Source organism: Eleutherodactylus coqui, chromosome 6 (assembly GCF_035609145.1).
Source record: "Eleutherodactylus coqui strain aEleCoq1 chromosome 6, aEleCoq1.hap1, whole genome shotgun sequence".
In the NCBI taxonomy this organism is placed as follows: Eukaryota; Metazoa; Chordata; class Amphibia; order Anura; family Eleutherodactylidae; genus Eleutherodactylus; species Eleutherodactylus coqui.
The window spans coordinates 102,925,974-102,953,795 of record NC_089842.1 but is presented as its reverse complement, the minus strand read 5'-3'; the positions used below and the strand labels follow the sequence as shown (position 1 = coordinate 102,953,795).

General features: G+C 37.6%; 1 protein-coding gene across 1 annotated transcript in view; it reads right to left on the bottom strand.

Annotated features, from left to right (window-relative positions):
* Window positions 1-3,066: 3,066 nt before the first annotated feature.
* AJAP1 (adherens junctions associated protein 1) overlaps window positions 3,067-27,822 on the bottom strand; it is a 258,119-nt gene continuing 233,363 nt past the window's right edge. Inside the window, exons 4-5 of the mRNA XM_066605696.1 lie at window positions 24,111-24,353; window positions 3,067-3,175 (exon numbers count right to left, since the gene is read on the bottom strand). Of these exons, the coding sequence (XP_066461793.1) occupies window positions 3,103-3,175; window positions 24,111-24,353 (316 nt within the window). The 3' untranslated portion in view covers window positions 3,067-3,102. The remainder of the gene's footprint in view (window positions 3,176-24,110; window positions 24,354-27,822) is intronic.

Here is a 27,822-nt window from a genome sequence, read left to right as displayed (position 1 = left end):
GGGGAGAGATGGAGCTGCAGTAACTCTTCCTCATTGTGTATGATATAATGCTGTGAGTGGGGTGAGGAATAGTTGGAATATCTATTTGGTTCAAAAGATGCAAAACAGCTGCAACATCCCACTGGAATGCGCCCAACAAATGCAGAAGCAAGGACATTGAAAAGTATGTTTATGGAAATTATACAAAGGGAAAGGGAAATACTCAAAGTATGCAAGTTACATTCTTCCATATTGTCCCTTCCTAACAAATGGATGGAGAGGAAAGGCAGTAGTGAGCAAGATCATCAGCTTTGTCTGCCTACTCCATTCCATCATGCTAGGTTGACACCCAATGCAGAGTCATTACAGTTTCCCCTATATTGTCCCTGGGAAGAAGCTATAGTTGTAAAGTTAGGATAAGTGAACAAAAAATAAAAAAACGCTACTTACTCTTCCAATATAAAATTCAACCTTGACCAACTTTACTAGTCTGCTAATTTAAACCAACAGTCATGTTTCTAGGTGAAGACACTAAAGCTAAAAGTGAAGAGTTATGTTAAGCAGAATTCGATTGGGGTTCCCTGGGCCACCCATAGGAAACAATTCAGAGGTCTGCCCTCATTTATACAAAACATATTCATATCTACTTTTAATTTCATGCTAAACACACATAGGACATACCATCAATAGGATTTAATACGTAAGGCTTCTGCTATTTTATCAAGCAACTGATTTCATCTGTCTTCTATGTGGGACAGACTTTATGTGAAACAGAGACCAAAGAGATCTCCATCTCACATATTGACCCCTACGGTTCCTGGTGCTGTTCTGCTTTTTGTCCTTAGACAATTTTATGCATAGAAGATGGTTAACAGGGATGAAACCAGTGCTGGATACAGAAAGCAAAGTCTGAAAGAAGCCTTACTTGTTAAATTCCTAATAAATAGATCCTAATGGAAATCAGTGCCAAATGTGTTTGCTTTCTACTGAACCTTTGGGGCTGTGTTATAATAAAAATAATTGTTGCATTAGCATTGACCTGGGCCCAACTGGATGACCTTATGGTATTCTGGTGGTTAAGCCTCAACTTGCAATTAAGGTTAGAACATCTTAAGGCACAGGTTAGTACATAAATATCTGACACACTGTCTTTGCCTTTCGAGTGGCATAATGGCTCATACTTTTTCTGGTACACTGGTTGCATTTGCTAAATGGTGTTTCGATTTACAACTCAAGACTAAATATTATTCTGTCACTTCATTAATAATACTGACACTCCATATTTTCATCTATTTTAAATGTATTGGGTTGTCAGGCATTTTTTCTTGAAAAAAAATTAATTCCTTTTATATTCTCAGTCCAACCCCTTAACATTTGGCAGAGTCTTCCTTAACCCCTTGAGTGGCACGCCCAGAAATTTTCCAGGACGAGCTCCACTGCCCATAGCGATATAGCCCGGAAGATTTCCGGGCTATGTATCACTATGGGAGCTGCAGAGCACAATGCCACAAGCTGTGGCATTGTGCTCTGCCTGCACAGACCCACAGAGAGCAAAGCAAGGGCTTCGAAAAACCAGCAGAAGATATTGCCGATCTGCCGGCAATCTCCTGCTTCTAAGTCTCCTGCTTTGTTTATAGGTTGCCATAGAGACCATCGGCTTGTCAGAAGCAAGCCGATGGTCTCTGTGGCAGGGAGAGCTAGTGCTTGGCTGTCAGAGGACAGCTAGGCACTATCTCTTACAGCAGAGATCAGAGAAAACCTCCGATCTCTGCTGTGTTAACCCTTTACATGCTGCAGTCTATGTGACTGCAGCATGTAAATGGCTGTCACTGCAGCATGTAAAGGGCTGTCACCATCGGACCCCCGAAATGTGATCAGGGGGTCCTGATGGGTCCCTGTGGAAGTCCCCTAAAGGGACAAAAAAATTTAAAAAAGTAAAAAAAAAAAAAAAAAAGTAAAAAAATAATTAAAAAAATAATAAAAACACTTGGCTCCCTTTACTTGGTAAAAAAATCAAAAATCAAATCACACATGTGGTATCCGTGCGTCGTAATGACCCAGAGAAGGAAGTTAATGCATTATTTAACCCCTTAATGACATGGCCCCTTTTTTCCCCATTTCTTTTTTTCCTCCCCCCTGTTTAAAAAATCACAACTTGTACCGCAAAAAACAAGCCCTTATATGGCCATGTCAATGGAAAAATGAAAAAGTTATGGCTCTTGAGACGTAACTGCAAAATTAGTTGAAATTCAATGATTAGACCATTTTAAAAAACTTGCCCTGGTGGGTCTGACAGGGTGGTAGGAAACCCGCCACTCAAGGGGTTAAAGCACAACTCATCCTGATCACTTGTCAGCAATAATTTTACAATGAATTGCAGATAAGCATTGTTAGGTACCCTAATATGCTGAGTTCAGAGTATACACAAACAAAAGTTTTTAATGACAGCCAAATCTACTACATATATGTTGATATTTGCATATAATGTGACTTCGCAAATACGAGTTATATTAATTTCACAAGTTCCATCACTATGAGATATTAAAGCTAGCAATTTATTGGGCCAAACCAATATCTTTTCTGCTATAGATTCATAGAACTCATTAATTTATCTGTTGACTCTCTTGAATTTAGTCAATTTTTGTAACTCATATACCATACAGTATGACAACTCACACTAAAAACTATGGAATATTTATTTTACCAGCAGTACCTGGCCTGAACACATGGTGTGCTGTTTGGAAAATATATGGCTATAAACGAGATGATGTACTCTGGTTCTGTAAATTACATGAGTGGTGCAAATATTTACTGTTTTACAATTGACACATTTTGTCATCGTTCAGAAAATAAACATAATTAACTTATTGCATCCTAACATATTGATACATATACTTATAACATTTTCTGTGAATTTGACATTGGTTAAGCTCAAAAAGAAACTAAACTCCGAGAAGACATTAGGTACAAATGAAATGCACAAATATTTTACCTGGTAAAATTTCAGAATATTAAATTTGCATTAAGCAGTCTTAAACCTTATGTTTTTAAGAGCGGTACGTACCAGTATATAGAAACATGGCGTCTGCCCTGCCCTCAGGAAGAAAAACAGACTTCAGCCAGTCAGCAGGAGATTTCAAACCATTTCTCAGACACAAAGGCCACAGGAATTAGATGCCGATCAGAAGAAGTAGGTCTGCAGCGAGCAGAAAAAAGGGCTTGCGCGTGCTGGTACGTAACACACAACAAGCAAGCCTGGTCAGGCCTGCTGCAAAAAATTGCTAATTAAAAGACACATGCTCTAAACAAATGCTTTATGGTAAATTGGCCTCTTATTCAAATATAACAATAGCAAATATTTAGCAAATACTTTGAACAGAACGAATAGGACTTATAGAGTCACAGATACTTACTGTGGATCATTTGCTTCTTCTCAATGGATACAATTGTTCTGTTCCCCAATCTACTGCCTAGGAATTCACTAAATATCTCTTTCAGGCACAACAGTTATTCTTTTCATGCTTCTGGACACCTGAGTGAGGGGCAACCCAAAGGCCCATTTACACACAACAATTATTGCTCAAAATGTGTTCAAATGATGGCAAATGAGTGATAATCATTGCGTGCAAATGTGGCCACTTTTAGTCTGAACAATGATTTTAAGGTGAGCATAAAATTTATCATTACGTGGGAGAGTTAACGCAGACTGCACACTGTGTTTTGCATGGGAGTCAGAGATTACATTGCATTCTGCCGACAGCCCATGCAAGAACAATGCAGCTGTGTGAAAAGCCTAGCCCACATGCTGGGCTCCATAAACAGCTCCTGGAGGCCCTTTTACATGCAAATGAAGGTGATAAAGTGTTAATGGACATTAGTGTCCATTAACACTTTATGCAAAAGGCTCGCTATAACTGTCAATCTTTTAATTGTTTGAAAGATTGTCTTTGCGTGTATACGTGCCTTAAAACAAGCTGTATGTTGTGGAGAGAGGGTCTCTTACAGTAGATAGGACTTCTTGTAACCACTGTAGTACACGCAGTTACATGCACTTAAATGATGGTCACTTAGACAGGAAATTATGCGTTTGCCAGGGAAACCACAAGAATATAAACATTTCATCTCTACAATTTTTTTTTAAATGAACCATGCTTCAGAACCTTCTGGGTCATATTGCTAAAGGAAGTTGCACCCGGACATACATTTCTTTGTAGCAGCTATAAATGAATGGCTGCCCATTTAATACAAAGATAGGTGAGATCTATTCTATAGGTTGGCCATAGAACCCTAAGTTGGTAGTCTTATCCAGCTAACATTAGTACCCTTTGATAGTCTAAGGCTTTCTATATACTTTAGATTGTTAGCAGATCCAGCTGTAATTAGAATATTCACCAACAAATACTGTATAATCTCTATGATCAGATCCTGACTAGATGTGGATAATATAAGTATGGTCAGATAAACTGACTTCCCTGTAAATGAGCACTTTTAGCTTGGCCAAAATGAACATATTGTTTGAATAGAAGAATGGAGATGTGGGGCTATCAAACCAACTAACCCCTGTTGACAGTTTGCTTCAGTTCATGGGCCCAACAGAAGATATAATTCTGAGGGTCCACCTTCCATGTACACAGAGCATCTACTTTAAATTTCATTACCAGCTTTGTTTCAATTGCACATGCTATCATTGTGAAGCAACCCTCAAAAATAAACTCTAATGACAAGTGATTGGCTTCAAATTCCTCTGTCCTAAAATTGAGCAAACTGGAGGATTATATTTTACTCTAGTGGCCCAGTCTGGCTTCAATTGCATCATATAAATACCTTATCAAGTTGTTGGAGAGCCTCTACCAGCTTCAGCCAAATCACAGAAAAAAACATAATATCATCATTATGTATCCTACCACATTACAGTACATATTCAACTCTACTACATCAGGCAAAGTCAGAGGCTAGATGCTGGTTTCTTTTCCAAAATTTGTCCGCCATACAGTTTGCAGATAAAATAAGTCTTATACTATTTGGGAAATGAAAAGGTTTGCGTTTGTGTGTACATAATAGATGTGTAATTTAAAAAAATCAAAAAGCCTAATTGTAATAATTTCTCTCACATTTTTATTAACTAGCCAATATTTCTTAGTGTAAAGAAATGCATTCCTGCCATGTCTTACACCCACAATTGACTGACTTCATTAAAATGTAATTGTAACTGTGGCTGCTGATTTCTTTTTTATTCTCCTGGAATTTTAATAAAAGTTGCCATAATAGAAATACTGCATTTTTCCAACTTGTTAAAAAAATTATTTGCTGTCACTTTATGCTAAAATGAACACGAGAAAAATGTAGAGGCATACGTCTGGCAAGTCTAGTGAAACTGGAATAAATTTTAATATAAAATAACATACAGTATACGGTGCAAATAAAGTTTTTTAGCATCCCATTAAGGCCAAAAAGAGATGAACAAATGTTCCTTTTGCATTTTCACACCTCAGTTCCCTATGGGGTAAAAAGACTCAAGCAACCTTGAGACCATCAAAAACAATTCAACATTTTAATCTTATTCTGACATGTCAATTGCTCTTCAAGAATTTGGGGTTGTCATTTCTCTGGTGTCTAATCGTGATAACTCAAATATTTTTTTATTTGGCCAATAAATATTTTTTGGGAAGGTATTAAATAAAAAAAATGAAAGGGGCTGTGTAGTATTAAGACTCTTTTTTCATATGCCCTAAATATATGAAATATGCCCTTGCCCTTATAGGGAATATGGATGTCAAAGAGGAGGATCCCTCCTCTTAGGGACCATTCACATGGAATAGTATTGTTTCACAACCTCGCAGCCACTATGGAAATTTGCACCTAAATCCACATGTCCCAATGCAAATTTTGATGCAGAATTGCTGACAGAGTAATCTATTTTCAATTCTGCTTCAAAATCTGAATATTATACATGTAGATTTTGGTGGAAAATTTGTAGCCTGACACTAATTCTACTGTGGGTTGTGCGACATTTCTGCCCATGCGAAAGATCCTTTATAGGACAGCTATAAAAGAGCAGTTCTTGCTCTGATGGACTCAGATGTCCATGTATTAAATGGTAAATCATTCATTTAAAGTCCTGGCACATCCTACTGCAATCCCATTGCTGCAGAAAACAGCAACTTTTCCATACAATATCAGATGACTCCATGGCTTCTGAACATGGACTGTGATGACCAACTGAATGCTGGGCTTGATTCAACTGAAATGGGTTATCGGGATGAGACAAAATCTATAAAGCACTAGAATTACCCAGTCTTTTAAATGCTGCAATTTAATCTTGAAATCATTTTTCTTAATGAACCTCCAAGCACTTATTAACCCAAATAATGAAATACATATTTTGTGAAAAACACAAAATCTACCTTAAAAGTACAGTACAATACATGGGCACTTGTATAATAATTCATATACCATCAAAATAACCATGCAAATACTTTTTTTCTCATGTTTTTTAAGCAGCAATGGAGAACATTATGATGTATTACAGCTCAATTGTGGAAATTATTCTAGGAGGCCAATGGGTCCAATAAAGCATTAGTTTAAGGCAACATAAAAAAGCAATGAACTATAGTCAACAAATGCAATACATTAATGGGAAAGGAACAGTGATTTACAAATACAATGCTTACAATGATACACAAATGAGCCCTAAAAAAGAAATGCTATATTAAAAATGAAATACCTAACACCCAGCATTAAGTGATCAAACCATATTATAAATGTTATTACATACATGTGCGAAATGGTTTGAAAATTCTTGCCAATTTTTTTACTGCAAAAATGCAATAATTCCAATTTAAAACTTTTGTAGGCTCTATTCAACGGAAAATATTGGCAGGGCCCTTCGTCCTATCACACAATACCCAATCAGAGATACTTATCACATTATTTAGCCTTTGATATCATCTGTAATGTTCAATTTCAGCAAATTTCAGATTAAAAAAAACATTTAAAGAGTAAAGAGAGGACAAGGGAGACTAGAGATTTAACAATCCAAGGAAATTCATTTTTAGAAATCAAAATTCAAAAATCAAAGTCCAAAAAATTTTGAAAATATGTTTTCAACCAAATATTTTATAAAATAAAAGAAGTGAACTTATCACAGTTTACAAATAATATAACATTATCATATAACACTACATTATGCTGATTATAACATTTAGGTCATTACCTAGATAATAAATTCTTAATAGATGAAAATGTTAAATATATCTAAAAAACTTCATATAAAAATACACAAATCAATGATTTCATTAAGATAAAATATAGAAATTCTGAGGAACAACTTCGTGACATAACAGGTATCTATTATACTGCACTTTATATGACTTATCAATAACTGGAGGTGGCAACCCTGGAGGAAACAAAAGGGAAGGGGTAGAAAGCTCTAATCCTAAGAACTTGAGCTAATGGCATTTCATACATACCATATGTATGGTCTTAATTACTTTCAATTTTTTGTTACATTTTATTTCTTTAAAAGGATTATCCAGTTCAAGTAGCCCCATTTTCTGCCTTCCAAATAGGAAAGCTGGGTGACAGATATGTCTCTTGGTTGGAAGAAGGGACAAAATATTTTTGGTTCTTTTGAATGGTGCAATAGAAGTGGCAGCGACTGCTTTTGGAAAATGGTAAGTACAGGAGTAATTTGAAGATTCTAGACCCTATGCAAACTTTCTAACAGGGTTCTACCAATTACTTCATGACTTGTATAGCATGTATTCCCCTTTCTGCAGTAGAGGGATCTTTGGGATTCTTCAAGAACCATGGTCTGAATGTGATCGAAATCTTTTTAACTCCTATAGTTGTGCCCCTGAGCTTAGGGTAGTGGGCCAACACCCTTTGTCCCATTCAGCAGGAACAGTGTCTAGAAATGTTGGGATGTGTACCCCACATTCAAGGCAGTGAGTCTCCATCAATGAGGATATACCCCTCCATTTGTATTTTTATATTCAAAAGATAATTTGTCTGAAAGTAACTTTAATGATGAATGAGCGAAGCAAATTGTTGGCCTAGCTAAGGCCAATATGAGTGCTCTAAAACTGCACTCTTGTCTAAACAAAAATATAGGGGTTGCTTACTTTTTCCCTCATCTTTGTCCAAAGGTGCTGTTCGGTTTTGCAGTTCAGCCTAAGTCAAATGATTCAAATTATGGTGCAATACCAGACTGCATGGAGAAAAAGACTATTTTTAGTGAATAACATACCACCCCTTTAAAGGCGTTGGCCACTCTGTACAATCCATTTTTGTCGGACGGGTTTTCTGACATGATATTGGTCATGAATAAAGATAAGCGAGCATGCTTGTCCGACCTTGATGCTCGTTCGAGTATTAGCATACTCGAAAGTACTCGTTACTTAAGCAAGCACCACGTAGTACTCTGGTGCTTGAGAAAATTTCACCCTCTCCTCTCCACATGTTTATTTTTTGCTAAAGGGTATGCAAAATAGTATTTACATATAATCCCTTCCCTCAAAAACAATAATTTCAGTGTAAAAAAAAAAAAAAAAAAAAGAAAAAAAAAAAACCTTACCTCTCCGCCACTGCCGTGTCCCCCGTGGGGTTGCAGAACACATCTGCCGTATGCTAGTAAAAGGAATTCCCTGCTGCTGTACCTGCCACATCTGTGACAGATGCAGCAGAGGAATTCTTCAATTACCTACCACAACTGTCACCCATGACAGCTGCGTTAGATGATCCTGCTGCCTGCTCCCCGTCATTGGATCCTGCTGCCTGAGCCCCGTCAGCTGAAGGGAGGCGAGTATGTATTTTTTTTGCTTTTTACACTACTTTTACTGGTTTTTCAGGGAAGGGCTTATATTTAAAACCGTTCCCTGAAATCCAATGACAGGGAGCCGACAGCAGGATCCTCTACCACAGCTGTCATGTGTCACAGCTGCGGTAGGGAATAGAAGAATTCCTCTGCTGCATCTGTCACAGATGTGGCAGGTGCAGCAGCAGGGAATTCTTTTTACTAATGGGGATCAAGGAAACATCTGCCGCATGCGGCAGATATGTTCTGAATCCCCGCGGGGGACACGGCAGCGACGGAGAGGTAAGTTTTTTTTTAATTTTTAATTTTTTTTTACACTAAAATTCTTGTTTTTCATGGAAGGGGTTATCTGCAAAGCCTTCCTAGGAAAAACAATTCAGGGGTGCTATCAGACCATTGTTTTCAATGGAGCCACAGGCAGCAGCCGCGTCTCCATTAAAAAATGCTCGAGGCTCCTATTGACTTCAATGGGGTTTGTTACTCGAAACGAGCTCTTGAGCATTAAAAAAAGCTTGCCTTGAGTAACGAGCACCCAAGCATTTTGGTGTTTGCTCATCTCTAGTCATGAAGTGTCCTGCTAGTTGAACTCCAAGTAATAACTTTGTAGGCCCTGGAAGCATATGTTCAATGTTTTGCAATGCCACCACAGGAAGAATGAAGTACTACACAGTTACTATTGAAATGAATGGTTGCATGAACATGCTGGGTCCAGTAGAATTAGAAGCAATCTTGGGTGATATCTAGACTGGCTAAGACATAAGTGCTCTGAGCATGAAACCCCCTTCTCTATAAATTAAGAATTCCCAAATAGAATATTTCAAAATGGGATTTCTGAATATAGATCATTTTAACATTAAATAGATCTTACAATCCCTTTACTCTATCTTGTTCCCTTTATCTTTCACGACATTTTACCCATTTCTTTAGTTGAGTTTCTCGGGAACTTAAAATTTGAATATTAATCTGAAAGTTATTATATACTTTTATGCTGACTTTTGTTTTATCTTCTTAACATTGCATATGATTTTTCACATTTTCCCAGATGATCCAACATATTCTCTATTCTGTTTTTATTTAGCACAAAAATGTCAAATTAGTGAAGGATTACAAGAAAATGACTGTACTTTTCTACATTCATTATTCAGAAGTACAAGAAAAATCATGCATAATTTGAATCTGATGCTCATTTAAAAGTAGACTGTCCTTCTGTATAATCATGAATACAAATATATTCGTATTTCTGGATAAGTTTAGAGAATATGGGTATAAAAATACAGGAAAATATTGTATTTAAACTGAATAATAGGCAATATTCTTTGAAATATTTGTAAATTCCACAGCATTTGCATTAATGAGGCAATAACTCTAAGAATCAGTGAAGGAAAGAAAACCCGTCTGAGATCTTATAAGAATCGAATATTGGCAAATGGAGGTACTTGCCTAAGGGGGCCTTAGTCTGAGGGTGCATACACACGAGCATATCCGTGTGCCTACATAGGTGCACACAAAACCACGCACCCATGTACGTGCACAAACATGCGTGAATGCAAGTCCATGCAACATTGCTTTCAATAGGGCCGCAGCTGCTGACAGCAGCCCCATTGAAAGCAATAGTATTCTTGCAAACCCTGCAGTGATTTTCAGGGAAGGGCTTGAAATATAAGCCCTTCCCTAAAAATCATCCCTTTGTTTTTGTAAAAAAATACAAAAAACACTGAACACTGTGACAGCACTGTGAACAATCCCCTGCCACAGCTGTGACAGCTGTGGCAGAGGAATACGATGTTTCCCCGTTTGCTTTCAATGGGACTGGTGCTTCTGCAGCCCAATTGAAAGCAATGGGCTGCGGGAGAGCCCTGCAGGGATTTTCAGGGAAGGGCTTTACATAAAAGGCCTTCCCTGAAAATCATCCCTAGAATGTATTAAAAATAAAAAAATATATACTCACTTCTCTGCAGCTGCCACGGCTCAGGTTCATCCAGCTGCGTCTTCTCCCTGCACTACTCTGAATCTGTTTCAGCAGGTGGGGATTTAAAATCCCCCCCTGATGAAAGGGCTGTATCTGATTGGCTAAGCACTCAGCCAATCACAGGCAGCACTTAGCTATTCATTGAATGACAGAGGAGTGCTGCCTGTGATTGGTCACAGCGTTTGGCCATTCATTGAATTTTAAGTCCTCGTCTGCTGAAACAGATTCAGAGCAGTGCAGGGAGAAGACGAGGCTGGACATCCATCTATCTATCTCTCTACCCTCAATTGGAAACAGTTGTTTAGTAACAAAAATATATATTTTAATAAACTAATTACCCAGGTGATTTTGCTAGTCTAAATGTCTTTTGTTATTTGGTGCCTACAGCAAATTTTTAAATTCCTAATATCTGTTCATGCATTAGGCCACTATGGAATCTAAACAAATAACACATTATTGTTATTATTATTACACTTTCAAAGGATAGCTTGTTGTCCACGTCCTACGTGTAGCCACAATCAAACTTCTTTTGGCAACACAGCAAGAACAACGACAGTAGCTTCGGGGAGAACGACAGATGGTGTGCTTGATATGATCTATCAAGCACAGTGCTTGGTGCTAAGGCACAACTTCTGATTGGAATACTGTACCGTAGGTGATAATGTAAACACGAGATGAAATCTGTGCTACTAAAGCAACACTAAAATATTTAATTCAGTTGTGTTTCTAATTTAGTTTCATCTTAATATCTGTAAAATTCAATTGCTTTCCACTGCTCTCCATATATACATTCCATAATGTCTCATCATGCTTTGTGTATTTACTTTGTGGATATTTCATAGTTTAACTTTTTTACCAATTCGTTCACTATTTTATATACTTTAGTAGTTATGTCAGTGAACCATGGTAATACCCTGCCTCTTAAAGGGAATTATTTACATTGTACAGTTCTATCTGTGGGCAGCATGGTATAGAGGAGCTGAGGAGTTTGCCATTTAGTTTTGTGGGAAAAGATTCAGTATAACTTGTATTTTATTCATTATACTCCCTGCTGCTTTTATGCTTAGAAGTCCAGTGGGTGGTCAGCTATCTCTGTATGTTCCCTTATATAGGGAAGGCTGGTAGTCACTGATTAGAACCACCCCCATGACTCCTAAAATATAGAAAGCACAGATATTTAAGTGCATAAAACACCAATTAATTTGTGTCTTTTCCCAAAAAACTATACAATAATCTGCTCAGTTCCTTCGGTCTATAGCATGCTACCTGTAGATAAGACAACATGCTCAACATAAAAAGCTCCCTGCAAGCTAGGGCTTTATATGCATTTTGTTTGCACAACCTTAATGCTGCCGAATAGTATCCCGTATTTTATAACAAGTGCAGTGTAACATGAAGACACACTGGTGCCCTTGTTGAAGATCTTAGGTCACTTAGGCACAACTCATTCATGAACCTGAACCTTAACCCCGTAATGATCAGACAAATGAGGTTTTACGGCAGTCACTAGGGAGCCTTAGACTAGGCAGCTGTGTTTTTATAGAGGCCTAATCTGAAGAGCCTGGCCCTGGGTATCAGATAACAGCCGGCAAGCAAGCAGTGGCCAGAAGCAGAGAATCCTCTCCTTACGACCATTTAAATCCTTACATACCATGATCAATGAATTCCTGAATGGGTGTGAGTGAGACCTGCCTCTGATTGGCTCAGCGCTGAGCCAATCAGGGGCAGGTCTGACTCACACCCCCTTCACACCCACTGCAGGCCCGCCGCGCTGAACTCCGTCTGCCGGGACAAGGTGAGTATATATATTTTTTTTATTTTTACACATTTCTGGATGAATTGCAGGGAAGGGCTTAAATATTTAAGCCCTTCCCGACAATTCATCCTGCGCTCGCCGGCAGCGCATTGCTTTCAATGGAGCCGGCTGTATTGCCGGCTCCATTGAATTCAATGGGCAAACATCGTTCTTCTCTGCCACAGCTGTAACAAAAGAATGATTTGTCTTCTATATGTTCTCAATGGGGTCGGCGCTGCTGCCGCCGGCCCCATTGAGCTGATATAGAGAAGAGAACAGAAATCGCAGATCGCAGATAGGTGCGATCTGCGATTTCTGTTCTGTAATTTATCGGACGAGCGCATTAAAAGCGATCATGTGTCCGATACCATTGCAAAGCAATGGTTTTAAAAAATCGCCAGACGCATGCGCATGCGCAAATCGCGCGAAAAAACACCCGTCTGACTAAGGCCTAAAAGTGATCAAAAATTTGCATATACCCCCAATTATGCCAAAGTAATAAAAAAGTACATGTACGTATTTGGTATTTTGATAATCATATTGACCCAAACAATTAAGTTAAAAAAATCTTAATTGTATAGTGCTAACTTATTCCGCAGTGCTTTCAAGCAATTTTTTATTTATTACCACCCACCAAGCTGGGTACTTATTTTACCAACCCTGAAAGGATAGAAGGCTGATTCAACCTTGTAATGGCTATCCGAGCCATTCAGGGATTGAACTCGCAGCCTTCAGGTCGTGAGCAAGAGCTGAGGACTGCATTTCTGCTGCATTAACACTCCGTGCCACACGAGGCTGATTAGTCCAACTGCCATTAGGGAGTTGGGAAGGAATTTTTTCCCCGAAAGGGCTAATTGGCTTCTGCCTCTTGGGGTTTTTTGCCTTCCTCTGGATCAACAAGGAGGTTGAAACAGGCTGAACTTGATGGGCATTGTCTTTATTCGGCCTAACATACTATGTTACTATGTTATGAGGCTAGCATATTATTTAAGCACAATAAAAAAAGAAAATAATAATAAAATGGATGTTTTTCGTCTATCTGTCTTGCAAAAAAAACATAATAAAAAACTATCAAAAAGTCGAAGTTAACCAAAAATGATAGCAATAGAAGCTACAACACATAAAAAATATATAAATTTACAGATCATTAAAAATGGAGCAAAAAATAACAAAATGGCACATTTAGCATGATCAAATTTGTGCCATTCTGCTACATAGTATGAAACTATATGGACTACAAATGCCCCAGTAATTCTTCAAACACATGCCTTTGTTGTCTAGGTATGACTTTAGACACAATAAGTGATTCAGCGACTATTAAAAATTATAGATTAGCATTTTATAAATTCCTTATCATAAATTGATGAGCTAGCACAAGGTAGGAGGAACTGAGTGTACGAACACAAACTGAAAGGGCAGTTTATAAATGTTGTTTATTAGCTGTTTTATCTGCAATATAAATTATTCAGTGTTCAACAAAATATAGACATAGTTATTTTAAATGGGTTATCCCCAAAGCTGGGAAATGAGCCAACAACTTCAAATAGCAGCCTCACAATAGAGCTTCATTACAACTGAAGAGATGTACAGTGGGGCTTTGCAAGTGACTCTAAAGCTCTAAAAGTCCAGATTTTTGGGGCAGTTATATTACATGGTTCAGATGAAAATGTCATTTTGCATCAAACACATGATGCCTACAACTCCCTTTCCCGAAGATAGATATTGGATAGGTTAAATTTTTACTCATTTGATTCTTTCTCCACCCCCAAATAAAAAGAGATCTTACAGCCGCTCTGCATAGTAATGATATGCGATTAGGCTGAGCCAAATGGCCATGTTAATGAAGGAGCCAATAGAGAAATTACATGATTCTGACATTCTATCCATTTTTTTTTTAACTTCTTAAAATGGGTTACCGGACTTTACATTTTAATGGCATTACTAGCAAATATGTCACAAATAATTGATAGGTGGAGTTCCATCTTTCAGCGAAAGATAACAGGAATCCCGTTTTTTGCAAGCTGAGTTGGTTAGAGGGGGCACTGGAACCATAGAATGGAGACATTTGCTTGGTTGTTTCTGCAACTCACAGAGACCTCAGCCATGCTTATGCATGCATGGCCATTTCACTTTTCTAGTGCTAGATGCTGATTAAACATTGATCACGTGACCTATTTCCCCCTAACAGCTAGTGATCCCAGAGGTAGGCCCCCAACCATAAAAAATGTATTGCATAAACTGTGTAAATGCAAATAATTTCTGTAAATGAAAAATCCCTTTATCCCTTTACAACTAATGGATGGAACCTTACAGCTATTTTTTCAGTATGTTCCTGCAAATGGGCATATTGGTGTGTTTAGTGGATGATGTGTGTACAAGAGCTGTGCTTGCACTATCCACAGAAGGTGCTTGCTGCACGATACAGCTGGCATCTCACTGCAGAGGGTAGGATCAGAGTTACCTCTGACTTCGCCCACTTCACTACTTCGATATCATGGTAAATAGTGACCGTGGCATCTAAATAGTTAGACAGCTGATAGGTTGCCATTGCAAGGCTTCTAGGCATGTTATGGCTGTTTGCATCTTGGGTATTATTTGGTAACAGTGTTAAAAATAAGTCCTGTGATCCTAATGGTCAAAATAGCGCCTACTGCTGAAGGAATGAATGCCTATTTGTACAAAGCAATACTGACACGGAATTGAGATCACAATACATCCATGTAAATGAGCTAAATTTGATCAGAATGTTGTTGTTTTTTTTTTAAAATAACATTCTTTAACCCGTTTAGGACAAGGCACTGTAAATGTATGGCAGGATGGGTATTTAATAGAGATGAGCGAACGCGTTCGTCCGAGCTTGATATTCGTGCGAATATTAGGGTGTTCGGGATGTTCGTTATTCGTAACGAACACCATGCGGTGTTCTGGTAAATTAAACTTTCTTCCCTGAGACGTTAGCGCTTTTTTTTGGCCAATATAAAGACAGGGAAGGCATTACAACTTCCCCCTGCAACGTTTAAGCCCTATACCACCCCCCTGCTGTGAGTGGCTGGGGAGATAAGGTGTCACCCGAGTATTGAAATCTGCCCCTCCCGCTGCTCGCTATGGATGCATTCTATATGCGCTCAATGGGGCCAGCGGCAGCAGCGCTGACCCCATTGAGAACATATAGAAGACAAATCCTTCTTCTCTGGCACAGCTGTAACAGCTGTAGCAGAGAAGAACGATGTTTGCCCATTGAATTCAATGGAGCGGCAATACAGCATGTTCCACTGAATGCAATGGGCTGCCGGCGATCGCAGGATGAATGGTCGGAAAGGGGTTAAATATATAACCCCTTTCCTGCAATTCATCCAGAAATGTGTTACACTAAAAATATATACCGGCGTATAAGGCGACAGGGCGTATAAGACGACCCCCCAACTGTCACCTTATACGCCGGTAATACAGTGGAGCAAAGAATAAAAATCATTACTTACGTTTTTAGATGATCTGCGGCGCTCCTGCAGGCTGTCACTCCCTCCTGGTCCACGGCAGAGTATTGCTTTCTCCACGAAAGACTTTAAATCCCTGCCTCCAGAAGCACACGTGCCTTCAGCCAATCACAGCCAATGACAATGATGTCATTGAATGGCTGTGATTGGCTGTGTTTCTGGAGGCGGGGATTTCAAGGCTTGAAATCCCCGCCTCCAGAAACACAGCCTATCACAGCCATTCAATGACATCATTGTCATTGGCTGTGATTGGCTGAAGGCACGTGTCTTCCTGGAGGCAGGGATTTAAAGCCTTTCATAGAGAAAGCTTGTCTGCCGTGGATTAGGAGGGAGTGACAGCCTGCAGGAGCGCCGCAGATCATCTAAAAACGTAAGTAATGCTTTTTATTCTTTGCTCCACTGTATTGCCGGCGTATAAGGTGACAGTTGGGGGGTCGTCTTATACGCCCGGTCGCCTTATACGCCGGTATATATTTTTAGTGTAACACATTTCTGGATGAATTGCAGGAAAGGGGTTATATATTTAACCCCTTTCCGACCATTCATCCTGCGATCGCCGGCAGCCCATTGCATTCAGTGGAACATGCTGTATTGCCGCTCCATTGAATTCAATGGGCAAACATCGTTCTTCTCTGCTACAGCTGTTACAGCTGTGCCAGAGGAGGACGATCTTTATGCTGACAGTGGGGGGGGGGGCACTCTTGCCGCTATTGTGGCTTAATAGTGGGACCTGTGAACTTGAGATGCAGCCCACCATGTAGCCCCTCGCCTGCCCTATCCGTCACTGTGTCATTCCCATCACTTTCCTGAATTGCCCAGATTTTCACACATGAAAACCTTAGCGAGCATCGGCGAAATACAAAAATGTTCTGGTCGCCCATTGACTTCAATGGGGTTCGTTGTTCGAAACGAACCCTCGAGCATCACGGGAAGTTCGTTCCGAATAACGAACACCCGAACATTTTGGTGTTCGCTCATCTCTAGTATTTAACCCTTTCTGCCTTCTGCTTCCCCAAGTACACAATGCTCAATGAGCGCTGTGTACTAGAAAGTGAAAGCAAAATGTAACTTTCACTCTGGGAGCTGGGGGATCATGTGACCACCAGGGTTCCCTGCTACAGCAGAGCTGGAGGGTCATACTAGACCCTGGCCAGCTCTGCCAGTGACTAATGTCCCTACAGGGGTTGCTTTCCCCTGTAACTGGGGCTCCTGTGAATACCCCAGCTACAGTGGGAAAGTGTCAAATTAAAAAATAAAAAAAACATGTGAATGTCCCCCAGAAGTCTTATATGACGTCATGGGAGACATAGATAGTGAAAAAACATAATTACACACATCAGTAGAACAAATTTACAGAATAAAAGAACAATACATACATAAGAAAAGAAATAACCCAAAACTGACGCAAACCTAAAACGTCGCTATAAGCGCCCTGTAATCCAAAACCATACACACTATATATCAAAATGTCCGAAACAAAATGATGAATCTGTTCCCATACTTTATTTTAGTGTAAATTTACTAATTAAAAAAAATAACTAGAAAGGTAAAAAATCTTTAAAAACTATTTTACCCCTAATAAAACAAAAAAACGGGAAAAAAGTCAGTAAAAAAGATATTTAAAAAAATCGCCCTATATGTCACGGAAAAAAAACTCAGCAAAAATAATTTTGTTAGCTAAAGGAAAAAAAATAGGGCAGTAAAACCACTACATAGGTAAAATCCCTAAAAAGTGTCTGGTCCTTAAGGTACAAAACAGCCTGGTCCTTAAGGGGTTAAAACTATATAGTTAACTGATCTCCAGCATACTTATGTAAAATCTCTGGAATTGTCACAATATACACTGCATAAACAATACCTCTAATTCAATGGTCAGTTCTTTATTGTAAATATACAAATCATATTAATCACTGATAAGTCAAAAGGATGCTAGAAATACATTGTATAATGGTTAGACTAGAGCAGTAAAGCATTTACTGTATCTTCTTCATTATTAGCAAGTGAGCATTGAGAACAAGTATCAATGAAGAATGTTGCGCGAACCAAACCAGTTATGCCTGTTTTGGGTTGAACTAATTTTGCTAAGGTTTTAGCAAAATTCTACCCGAAAAACTGTCTACTGGTTTAGCTCACTCAACTCTAGTACTGAACACTGGTCTATAATACTGTTTAAGAGCCATAAAAGCCCTGTAAAACCTCACTAAACTTAGCCATTTGAACATAATATAATGTCTTTGAACAGCTTTTACTCTCCAAAGTTTATTCTGTCCCATATGGAGACACCGAGACACAATGAGATCTGGGGTTGTAATGCTTCTTCAAAAACGTTTTGATAGTTTAAATAGCAGGATATAGTGTCAAACATAATTTGGTTACTAAGCTCTACATTTGTACTTAAAAACTTTTCCTCCCACCATAGGGACCAAATATATTGTATTACTAGAACTCTTCAGAAGAACCACTTAAGACATGTTCACATCTGCATTAATAAATTCTATATTCTTGTTCCATCATGGAAGCAGGAAAACAGAACCCATGGCAGGAATGGATCCATCCTATGACAAATTCGGCTTCCATCATGCCCCCTAGCATTGTCCTGGAAGAGATAATGCAACATTCTGTGCTATTTTGATTAGGATCTTGAGATGGAACTGAGCCAAAGGCTCCAACCCTGCAACAAAGATGTGAACAGAGTCTTAACATATATATTGAAAATGTAACTACCAACAAGCCCAATTTTTAATTTATCAATACCCTAGAAGACAGTAATTAGTGGGCACTACTACACATACTAAATGGCCCCATTCCTCTAAATTAATTCAAAAAAGTCCGCAAAGATTAAAGATAAGTTGACCTCGGGGCCTGTTTAGTTGGTAGAGATGTTTCTGTTCACAGGACACCTTGTAGATTTTTTTTCTAACAACAGATACCTGTTAAAGAGGTTTCCATTCCTTAGATAACTTTAATCTGCCTCCATCCTTACAGTTTTGCCTGGAACATTTTGCTTTTTATATAGCTTTAATGTTTTTGTTTAACCCCTGGTTCTTTAAAAACAATTAGAGTTTTCTTACAACCTTTTGTCCAGGCATACAAAAATGTTACAGTTCACTGTAATTATACAATTGTGTTTATACATATACACCATTGTATTTGGTCTTAAAGCAGCAAATACTCCAGTCCAGTAAAATGAGTCTTAAAGTAAGTTTTAAAAGGCTGAGGCATCTTAAAAAAAAAAGAAGTCGACACACAAGCCAATCAACTAACCGTAACTAATTTTCCGTTGAATAGATACAATAGTTTTAGAGTTATTAAGATCTTTAATTGTGGGTTTTATATTTTTTTAATGCAAGAATGTGTAACCAACCAAAAACCTAAAGGAGGTAGCATTTCTATTCTTTATACAGTATGTGTATGTATCCTGCATCTGAATTAATTAAATATATTGAGCTTCAGATATATATAAAAAAAAAGTAAAAGACTGTAAAAGTTTCAGCATGGGTCATTGTAATCAATCAGATCCTTTTTTGCATTCTGAATTCAGTTCTGGAAAAATAAAAGTGAAGTCTGATGGTTGCAATGAGCAGTTTCAAAATTTTACGTTTTGCATGGGGCCCACTGTTTCCGGAACATTAGAAAAAGTTGTCCAAACTTTGTTTTATCTTGATCAACAAATATCAGTGAATGAACACATATGATCAATTTACCAATTAATTGTGTATTGTGATAACTAAAATAAAAAAATGCCTCACTTTTGTTTTGAACAGAGGATGTTAAATACTCAACTCAAGTTTTCTGCCACTAGATTGCCAAGTACTTCTACTCAGCAATATCCTTCACACCATTTATGCAGGGACCACTGGGATCCCATTTCTCAGGATTGGTAGTGGTCCCAGCAGTCGGAGCCCCCACTGATCATAAAGTTATCTTGTATATAGGAGATAACTTTAGATTTTGGTACAACCCCATTAATAGCACACCATGTGGTTAGGTGTGGCACTACAGTCAAAGGTTTTCATGCAAAATATTACTTACAGAAATAATATGTTGCATGAACAAAACAAAGTAACTAAATCACACAGAGTTAAATTACATATTCTCACACAGTATGTTTTCAACAAAAAGGGTGAGTTAAAAAAAAAAAGATTAAAAATACCCAGTTCTTAAAAGCTTTGTCTATGCTGGAAAATTACTGTCATGAGCTTTTTAGAAAGAACAATTCATTTTCTGCTGAGAAGAGTGCCAGACCTGTATGAAATCTATAATAAGAAAAAACTTTCAGGGACATTTTTATTTCTCAGACTCGATCTCATATTGAGTTTATTTTTCATCTACCTCATACTAGACAGTTTTAAAGGAGTTCATCTCTAGAAGAACAGCAAAATTCACAAGAAAAGATCTGCTGATTGTCAGGATTCTTTAGATTAATCCGTTGTCCAAAGTTAATTTTTAAGTTAAGTTTGGGTGGCGTTTTCTTCAGTTACTTCCACATTCCCAATGAGAATTAGTGGAGTGTCAACGTGTTTGCATGACCACAACAGTGTCAACACTGTTCTTATTGAAAGCAATTGGCTGTTCAAATAATTCAAAAGCATGTTGGGTCCTCTAGAGCTTAAAAATGCTCCTCTTTCAAAAAAAAAAAAAATAGAGGAAAGGGTGGTTTAACTTAACGGGCAATTTAATTACTATTTACAATATACTGTATAAAGAAATTGACATGAACTATTCTAGCAATGTAGAAGGAACATTATGTATTTTGAGCAAACTGAAAAAAAGTTTCAAGATATAATACATATGCCAAGCCAAATGACAAAGCACATGTGACAAAACGGACACATTTTCATTTATTTTATTAATTAATTCATATAGTTTTATAACTTGGAAATGTTTTATTGACATTTTATTTATATCTCACTTTATGGAACAGTAGGATAACCCTTAAGATTTACGTCTAGTCCGCTCAGACTGTATCAGGGATAGTTTAAAGAAAGTTTCCTAGTAACAGCACCTGCTCTATGTCCTAAAAATCTACTTTTTGAGTTGACAAACTTTGAAATTACTTTACAGTTTTTTAAAGTGATCTTCTTAACCCCTTTACGACAACTAATATGCCTTTTACGGCATTCACTAAGAAGCCTTATTCCGATGTATGTGCCTTTCAGCACAACGAAATAAGGCTGCCACAAGTCTTTCGTGCGTGTAGAAGCAGGGGCTCAGCTCTCTAATGACAGCTGAGCTCCAGCCATAACGGTTGAACTGTATAACTGTAATATGATCTCTCACAATACACTACTCCATAGTAACAGGAATCAGGAGTGTATTATGTTATAGACATGAACAGAAAACAAAAGAATATGAAAACATTAAGAATAAATAAGAAAATAAATTTACACATTTAAAAAAAAAATGTATGTAAATTTTACCACCAAAATTTGATTCAAAAGTTTCTCATGTAGTTTTGTAACTATTTTGTATTGTTCAAATGCAGTCAAGTAAAATAAACCATAAAACAACTCTGAAAAGTCTTGATTAAAAATCTAATGTTTTCTGTCTACAGCTTCTATGCATGCCTATGTGTTTTCATAGTTACAGATAAACAAACTATATTTGTAGTCTGATTCTTCTGTCAGATTTATTTCCCGGTGATGTTTTATAAGGGAGGACTTTGTATATTTAGGTCATCTCAACAGCTCTTTCAGTAGTTTTTTTATTACTTGCTCATTTTACATTGTTGTTAATTTAATAGTTGCTGAAATGTAGTTGTTGATCAAGAAAGAACAAAGTTATAAAATGTTAAAATGAAATAATGTATAATAATACTGAAATGAAGGCATAGGAATAATAATAATATAACTACCTTATTTCTAATATAAGCTTCCCTACTAAAAAACTTTAATTTGCAATTCAGTATAATTAAAATGCTTCACTACTTGCGATACAAATTAGCTATTATATTATCATTACAAGATATTGTATCCTATAACAAAAACAGACTTATACAGTTTATTTAAGCTCACATTTATTGTCCTGCATTGATAATGAAGCTCTTACTATTTGCAGAGTAGGATGAATGGGAGCTTTGATCAATTTATCTGTTATAGTTTAGATGGTTACCATTTACTATGCTATGCTTTATGTCTAAATACCTTAGGAGTTTCTTATCTTTTGTACTATGTTTTCATTTTGAATAGCAGAAATGTATATAGATGTGAGAGATAGATGGATAGAAATGAGATATATAGATAGATATGAGATATATAGATAGATATGAGATAGATAGATAGATAGATAGACATGAGATAGATAGATAGATAGATAGATAGATAGATAGATATGTGATAAATAGATATGAAATAGATAGATAGATATGGGATAGATAGATCGGTAGATAGATATGAGATAGATATGAGATAGATTGATATGAGATAGATTGATAGATAGATATGAGATAGATAGATATGAGATAGATAGATATGAGATAGATAGATCGATAGATAGATATGAGATAGATAGATCGATAGATAGATATGAGATAGATGATAGATAGATACGGTAGGTAGATAGATAGATATGATATAGATAGATAGATATGAGATAGATAGATAGATAGATATGAGATAGATGATAGATAGATAGATAGATAGATAGATATGAGATAGATGATAGATAGATAGATAGATAGATAGATAGATAGATAGATAGATAGATAGATAGATAGAGGACCTCACATCTATCATGTGCTATTTATCATCTTAATGTATTTGGGTACCAGGGCCCAGGTAAGGTACTACCCGCGCCTCAGCTATATCCACAGCCATAGATAGATAGATAGACATAAATTGAAATTTAGAAAACCTCTTAAAGTTAGAGCATAATAATAGCTTTATTTAAGGTGGACATCTCAGCTGTGATTATGAAGTCCTATTTTCAACCTTGTTTGTATTTTGTTTCTTTCATATTTATATTGTTGACTTGCTTTTTAAGTGCCATAGATTTCCCCCAACCAATTTTTACATTTCTCTCTAGTTTATTAATAAATAAAAACTTATAGTAGAATTAATTGCTGCAAGTTATTATAAAATGTTTGCCTCATTACTTTCTTATCTCTTTATAAATCCCTTTGTGATACAGAGCTCCAAATCCCTTAAATGGACAGAGTGGAAGGTCAATATTCTGACTACCTGATGCAACCTTAGGAGTTTATGCTATACAGCTTAATTATTACTCTCATTTAAGAAAATTTAACAGCAGGTACAGCTGTCAGAAAATAGCAAATACCGCTGTTTACCCAGTATTAGGTGACTACCACTTGCCAATCAAAGCCTCCAGCATCACCATTCAAAAACTCTTGTCTTTATGGTGTCCAGTATGTAATGCTAGGAGATCGAGTGAGAACCTCAGATTGGCAGGCGGTGGTCACTTCACTTCCATTGTCACTAGAGACCGAATGAACAGCAGGGCTGCAGCGCTGCATTGCCAGGGCCAACAGTGTGTAGGTACTACTGTAATTGTTATTTTCTGACAGCTGAACCTGCCGTTCATTATTTGTAAAGTAACTGGAGAAACCCTTTAAATGTATAAACAGAATGCAATAAGCTCCTAAGAGGTGGCTGAGAGATATTTTTTTTCATATAACTGCTTGTCTAAGCAGGCAATGTGGTCCTCTGTATCAGACAAAAAAATGCTTTGACCCCTATAAAAATATGAAGAAATTAATCTACATAGAATTTTGGACCTATTTATATGATAAATATAAAATAGTGTTTAAGCCTGGAAATTCATTTTAACACTTCCTCAAAGTTGACCAATAGAAATTTAAAAATGTTAACTTCTTCCAAGTGTAAAAAATTATTCATCTTAAAGGTTGTAGTGATTGTCACTAATGCCTAAATCCTTACGATAGCTTGCACGAGCATATATGATAAAACAACACTGAACACAAATAAAAATACACATACAATAAAATAAAATAGAACATGATATAACATCTTGGCATTGATCTAAAATGAACAAAATATGGAAATTTCTATGTTCAATCCATAAAATCAGTTGGTTTCTCACCTATTGCCATTGAACGTTGTCTTATACGCTCCAGTTTGGTGTAATGCCTCATCTGTGTAGACAGGTACAGGGGTCCTTACACACTCATGAGAACATTGTAGGGTTTCATTGTATGCAGTGAATATATCCATGTTGCTGGGCACACGAGCTGGTGTAAAGTCTGTCAGGTTTTGGCAGCTCTCTTCTTGTTGAGTAATTTTCCGCTGGTGGCTGTTCCTCCTGGCATTTCCACTTTGTGCACAGCTATGGTAGAAAGAGAAGAACACAGCCATAATTACAATTACAGCTTCAGGCATATACAGTAGCAAATAGTAAATCTGTCATTGCAGTAACCTAAAGCCATGATATACTGGCAAAATCATGGGACAGCCAGATCTAGCAGCAGAAGTTGGAAAAATTGGTTAGATGCCAAGATATGATGAGTTTGGGTGGTCTGCATATATACATTCTCTGCACTTGTCAAGCTGAAGCTGGAATAATCAGGGAGCCCATATTCTTTCACCATAGTTCAACATACAATATTGTTTAGTGATATATAGACCTCAGTAGTTTGAAGACACCCACATCATTCTTGCATTGTGGTGTACTTGCTAAGCTGATAAGGCAAAAACAAAACTTGTTATTACGGTTTCAATATTTATTACTATTGTGTGACAGAGAATAAAAGGCCCCATACCTAAAATAAAAATGGTGATATCTTTCTGAGACTTTTCATGCCATCATACATTCTCTCGCCCCTGGAAGAAATATCCAGCAATTCTTCTAATATATCAGAGAAAAAGTACATGTGACCATTGGGTTATTTTATCAATCCTTATATTAAGAGGCTTGTAAAGAGATGCAGTCATACTCAAGTACACAGTCAAGACTTGAGTCAGGAATTTGAAGGCCATTAGGCCATAGAGTCACAGTGGGTTCTTTGTCCACCTCACTCTTGGTACTAAAAAAACTAGAGAATGCTTAACCAAACTGCAGTGAGCTCTCCAAGTCCAACATTAAAGGCTCGTAAAGGAATGGTGTCATGCACAAGTACACTGTCAAGACCAGCCCCAGGCATCTGAAGGCCGTTGTGCCACAGAGTCACAGTGGGTTCTTTGTTCACTTCGCCCGTGGATTGAAAGGTACAAGAGTGCTTACCCAAATTGACCTCTAGGTTTTGTGGCCCCTGAATGTCTGACACAACCCTATTAAGGAGAGAGGGAGATAGAGCCACCTGAGCTAAGCTCCCATAGTGGAAGCAGGGAGTGTCTGAGAGTGTCCTAATTGAATGCAACACAATTAACAGATTGCTAAAAACATTGGACAGACTACATGAACTTTGGTATTTTTAGACCATCCAGAAGGAAACATCTAATATTAAAATATTAGGTTTTGTCACTTGTAGGCTTCACATTACAGAAAATTGCAGAGCAACAATTTGACCCATGGATGTCGCATAGACATTTTTTTAGCTGATGTACACATTAGTGTTTTCTTGCAACAGGAAAGTAGTAACTGATTTATATCCTAAGGGGTGATCTCTTCTGTAACTCTGCACTCTGAAGTTGTCTAAATGCAGATGACCATCTCATGGCCATGAAACTGAATGAGAGAAGTTCGGTATCTGAAACAATCACATGCAGCATCCCCTAGTTTCTTTCCCTGGAGATGTGAGCTGGACATTAAAGCCATTTATTTCATAGTAGTCCTGAGATATTTTATGACATTCTGCCAAAGCAGGGAGTTCTGTTACTTGTGACTGTGGGAAAGAAATCTACTCACTTGATTTATTGAAACGTAAAAACAGTTTTGCTTGAACTGTCTCCAAGAAGTCAACTGCAACTAGATGGAATAAAATGATGGTGTTTTCGGTAAGTTATAAAACAGATGAGAATTGAAATGCAGTACGATGTTGATAAAAATACTAGGAATGATCATGTCTGTCTATATGTCTATTCATCTATCTAAATTAGGGTTGCAACATGCAGCCAAGGAACTAAGTGCAGCCCTCAATGCCACTTTTGTATTGACTATCTGGATGCAGAAATGTTTGTTTGACTTCTCACATTTAATTTTCGTGTCAAAGAGAAGAGATGGGGCACACAGCTCAAAACAAGAAAATACTAATAGTAAACTATATAATCTTCCCTGTGTCTCCAATATATCAGGAGAATGTCCCCTGACTCTAGACAAGAGTATCTGAGCTAGAGATGTGGTAGTTTATCGTAACTGTGAAATGCTAGGCCAATGTTTCCTGACCATTTCGGTTCACAGCACAACTTGTCCAAAAAAAAAAAATCAATCTCTCTCCTTCCTGTGGCACCCCTAGTAACGTCTCATGGCACACCAGTGTACCATGACACCCTGGCTGTGAATCACTGTGCTAGGTTGTTACCATAACATCCAATCTGTGATTGAGAGGTATATGCATACACGGTTTCCTTCTCTCTACAGTGCTGATTGGGAAAGAAGAGAACCCCCATTCTACTGATAAGTCGCAGGTCTAGAAGTAGAACTTGCACTTATCAAACATTTATGACATATAGCTTTGATATGCTATAAATGTTTGAGGTGGCAAAACCCCTATACATTTATTGCAATTCCAAAATTGTTATTTTATTCATCCCGACTGTCAAAAATGAAATAAAAAGTGATCAAAAAGTTGTATGTACTCTAAAGCAGTTCCTATAAAAACTAAGGGGGAAGAGAAAGGGACTTGTTATTTGTATAGCATCAACTTATTATGCAGTGCTTTCAGGTAATTTATTTATAAGCTAGGCACTCATTTTACCAACCTCGAATGAATGGAAGGCTGAGTCAACCTTGAGCCGGCTACCTGAACCTGCAACCTTCGGGTCGTGAGTGAGAGCTTAGGACTGCATACTGCTGCCTTAACGCTCTGTGCCACACAGTACAGCTTATCCCACACAAAAAAAAAACTTTCACACTGTTTCATTGATGGAAAAAGAAAAAAACTTATTGCTCACAAAATATGGTGACACAAAAACAAATGGAATGCAAAAAAACTAATGTAATAAAAATGATAGAAATTTAATATCACTGTAGCTGAGCTGACCCAAACAATAAAGTTAACATGTTTATTTCTGCTGCATGGTACAAAATGTAACATGCAAGAAAACAATGGCAGAATTGGTTGTTTTATTTCCAAGCCTCTACAGAGAGGGTTAATAAAAGTAGTTAATTGATGAGTTCTCTGTACCGCAAAGTGGTATCATTGGAAATTTCAATTCATCCATCAAAAAAAAAAGAACAAGACTTTGTACACCTTTTGAATGGGGTCATAAACATGAATGATATTTCTCCGGCATCGCATCTCATTGGGGGAAACAAATTGTGGCATGTCCTATCTTTTCGCATGCCATTGCATCGCCCATTGCTTTCAATGGGGCTGGTGGCAGCATCACACCCACGTGCTAGGTGCTTACTGTAAGATGCGGTGTGATGCGATGTGAGGTTTCCCTATTGAAAGTAATAGAAGAAGCTCCGTGATCTCCCTTTCCTGAGTCGCTACTTCCCTGAAGTTATCTCAAAACTGCCTTACATCCGTGGGGAAATTGCATGTTGGCAAGCGTGATATCGGGCCGTGATTCAGGGCCTGATATCGCACTTGCCCTTGTGAAGTTAGCCCGAGTCAATGGAAAAATTAAAAAAGCTATGATTCTCAGGGTGTAGAGATGAAAAAATGAAAGTAGTCCTTAGGCAAGCTTCCAAC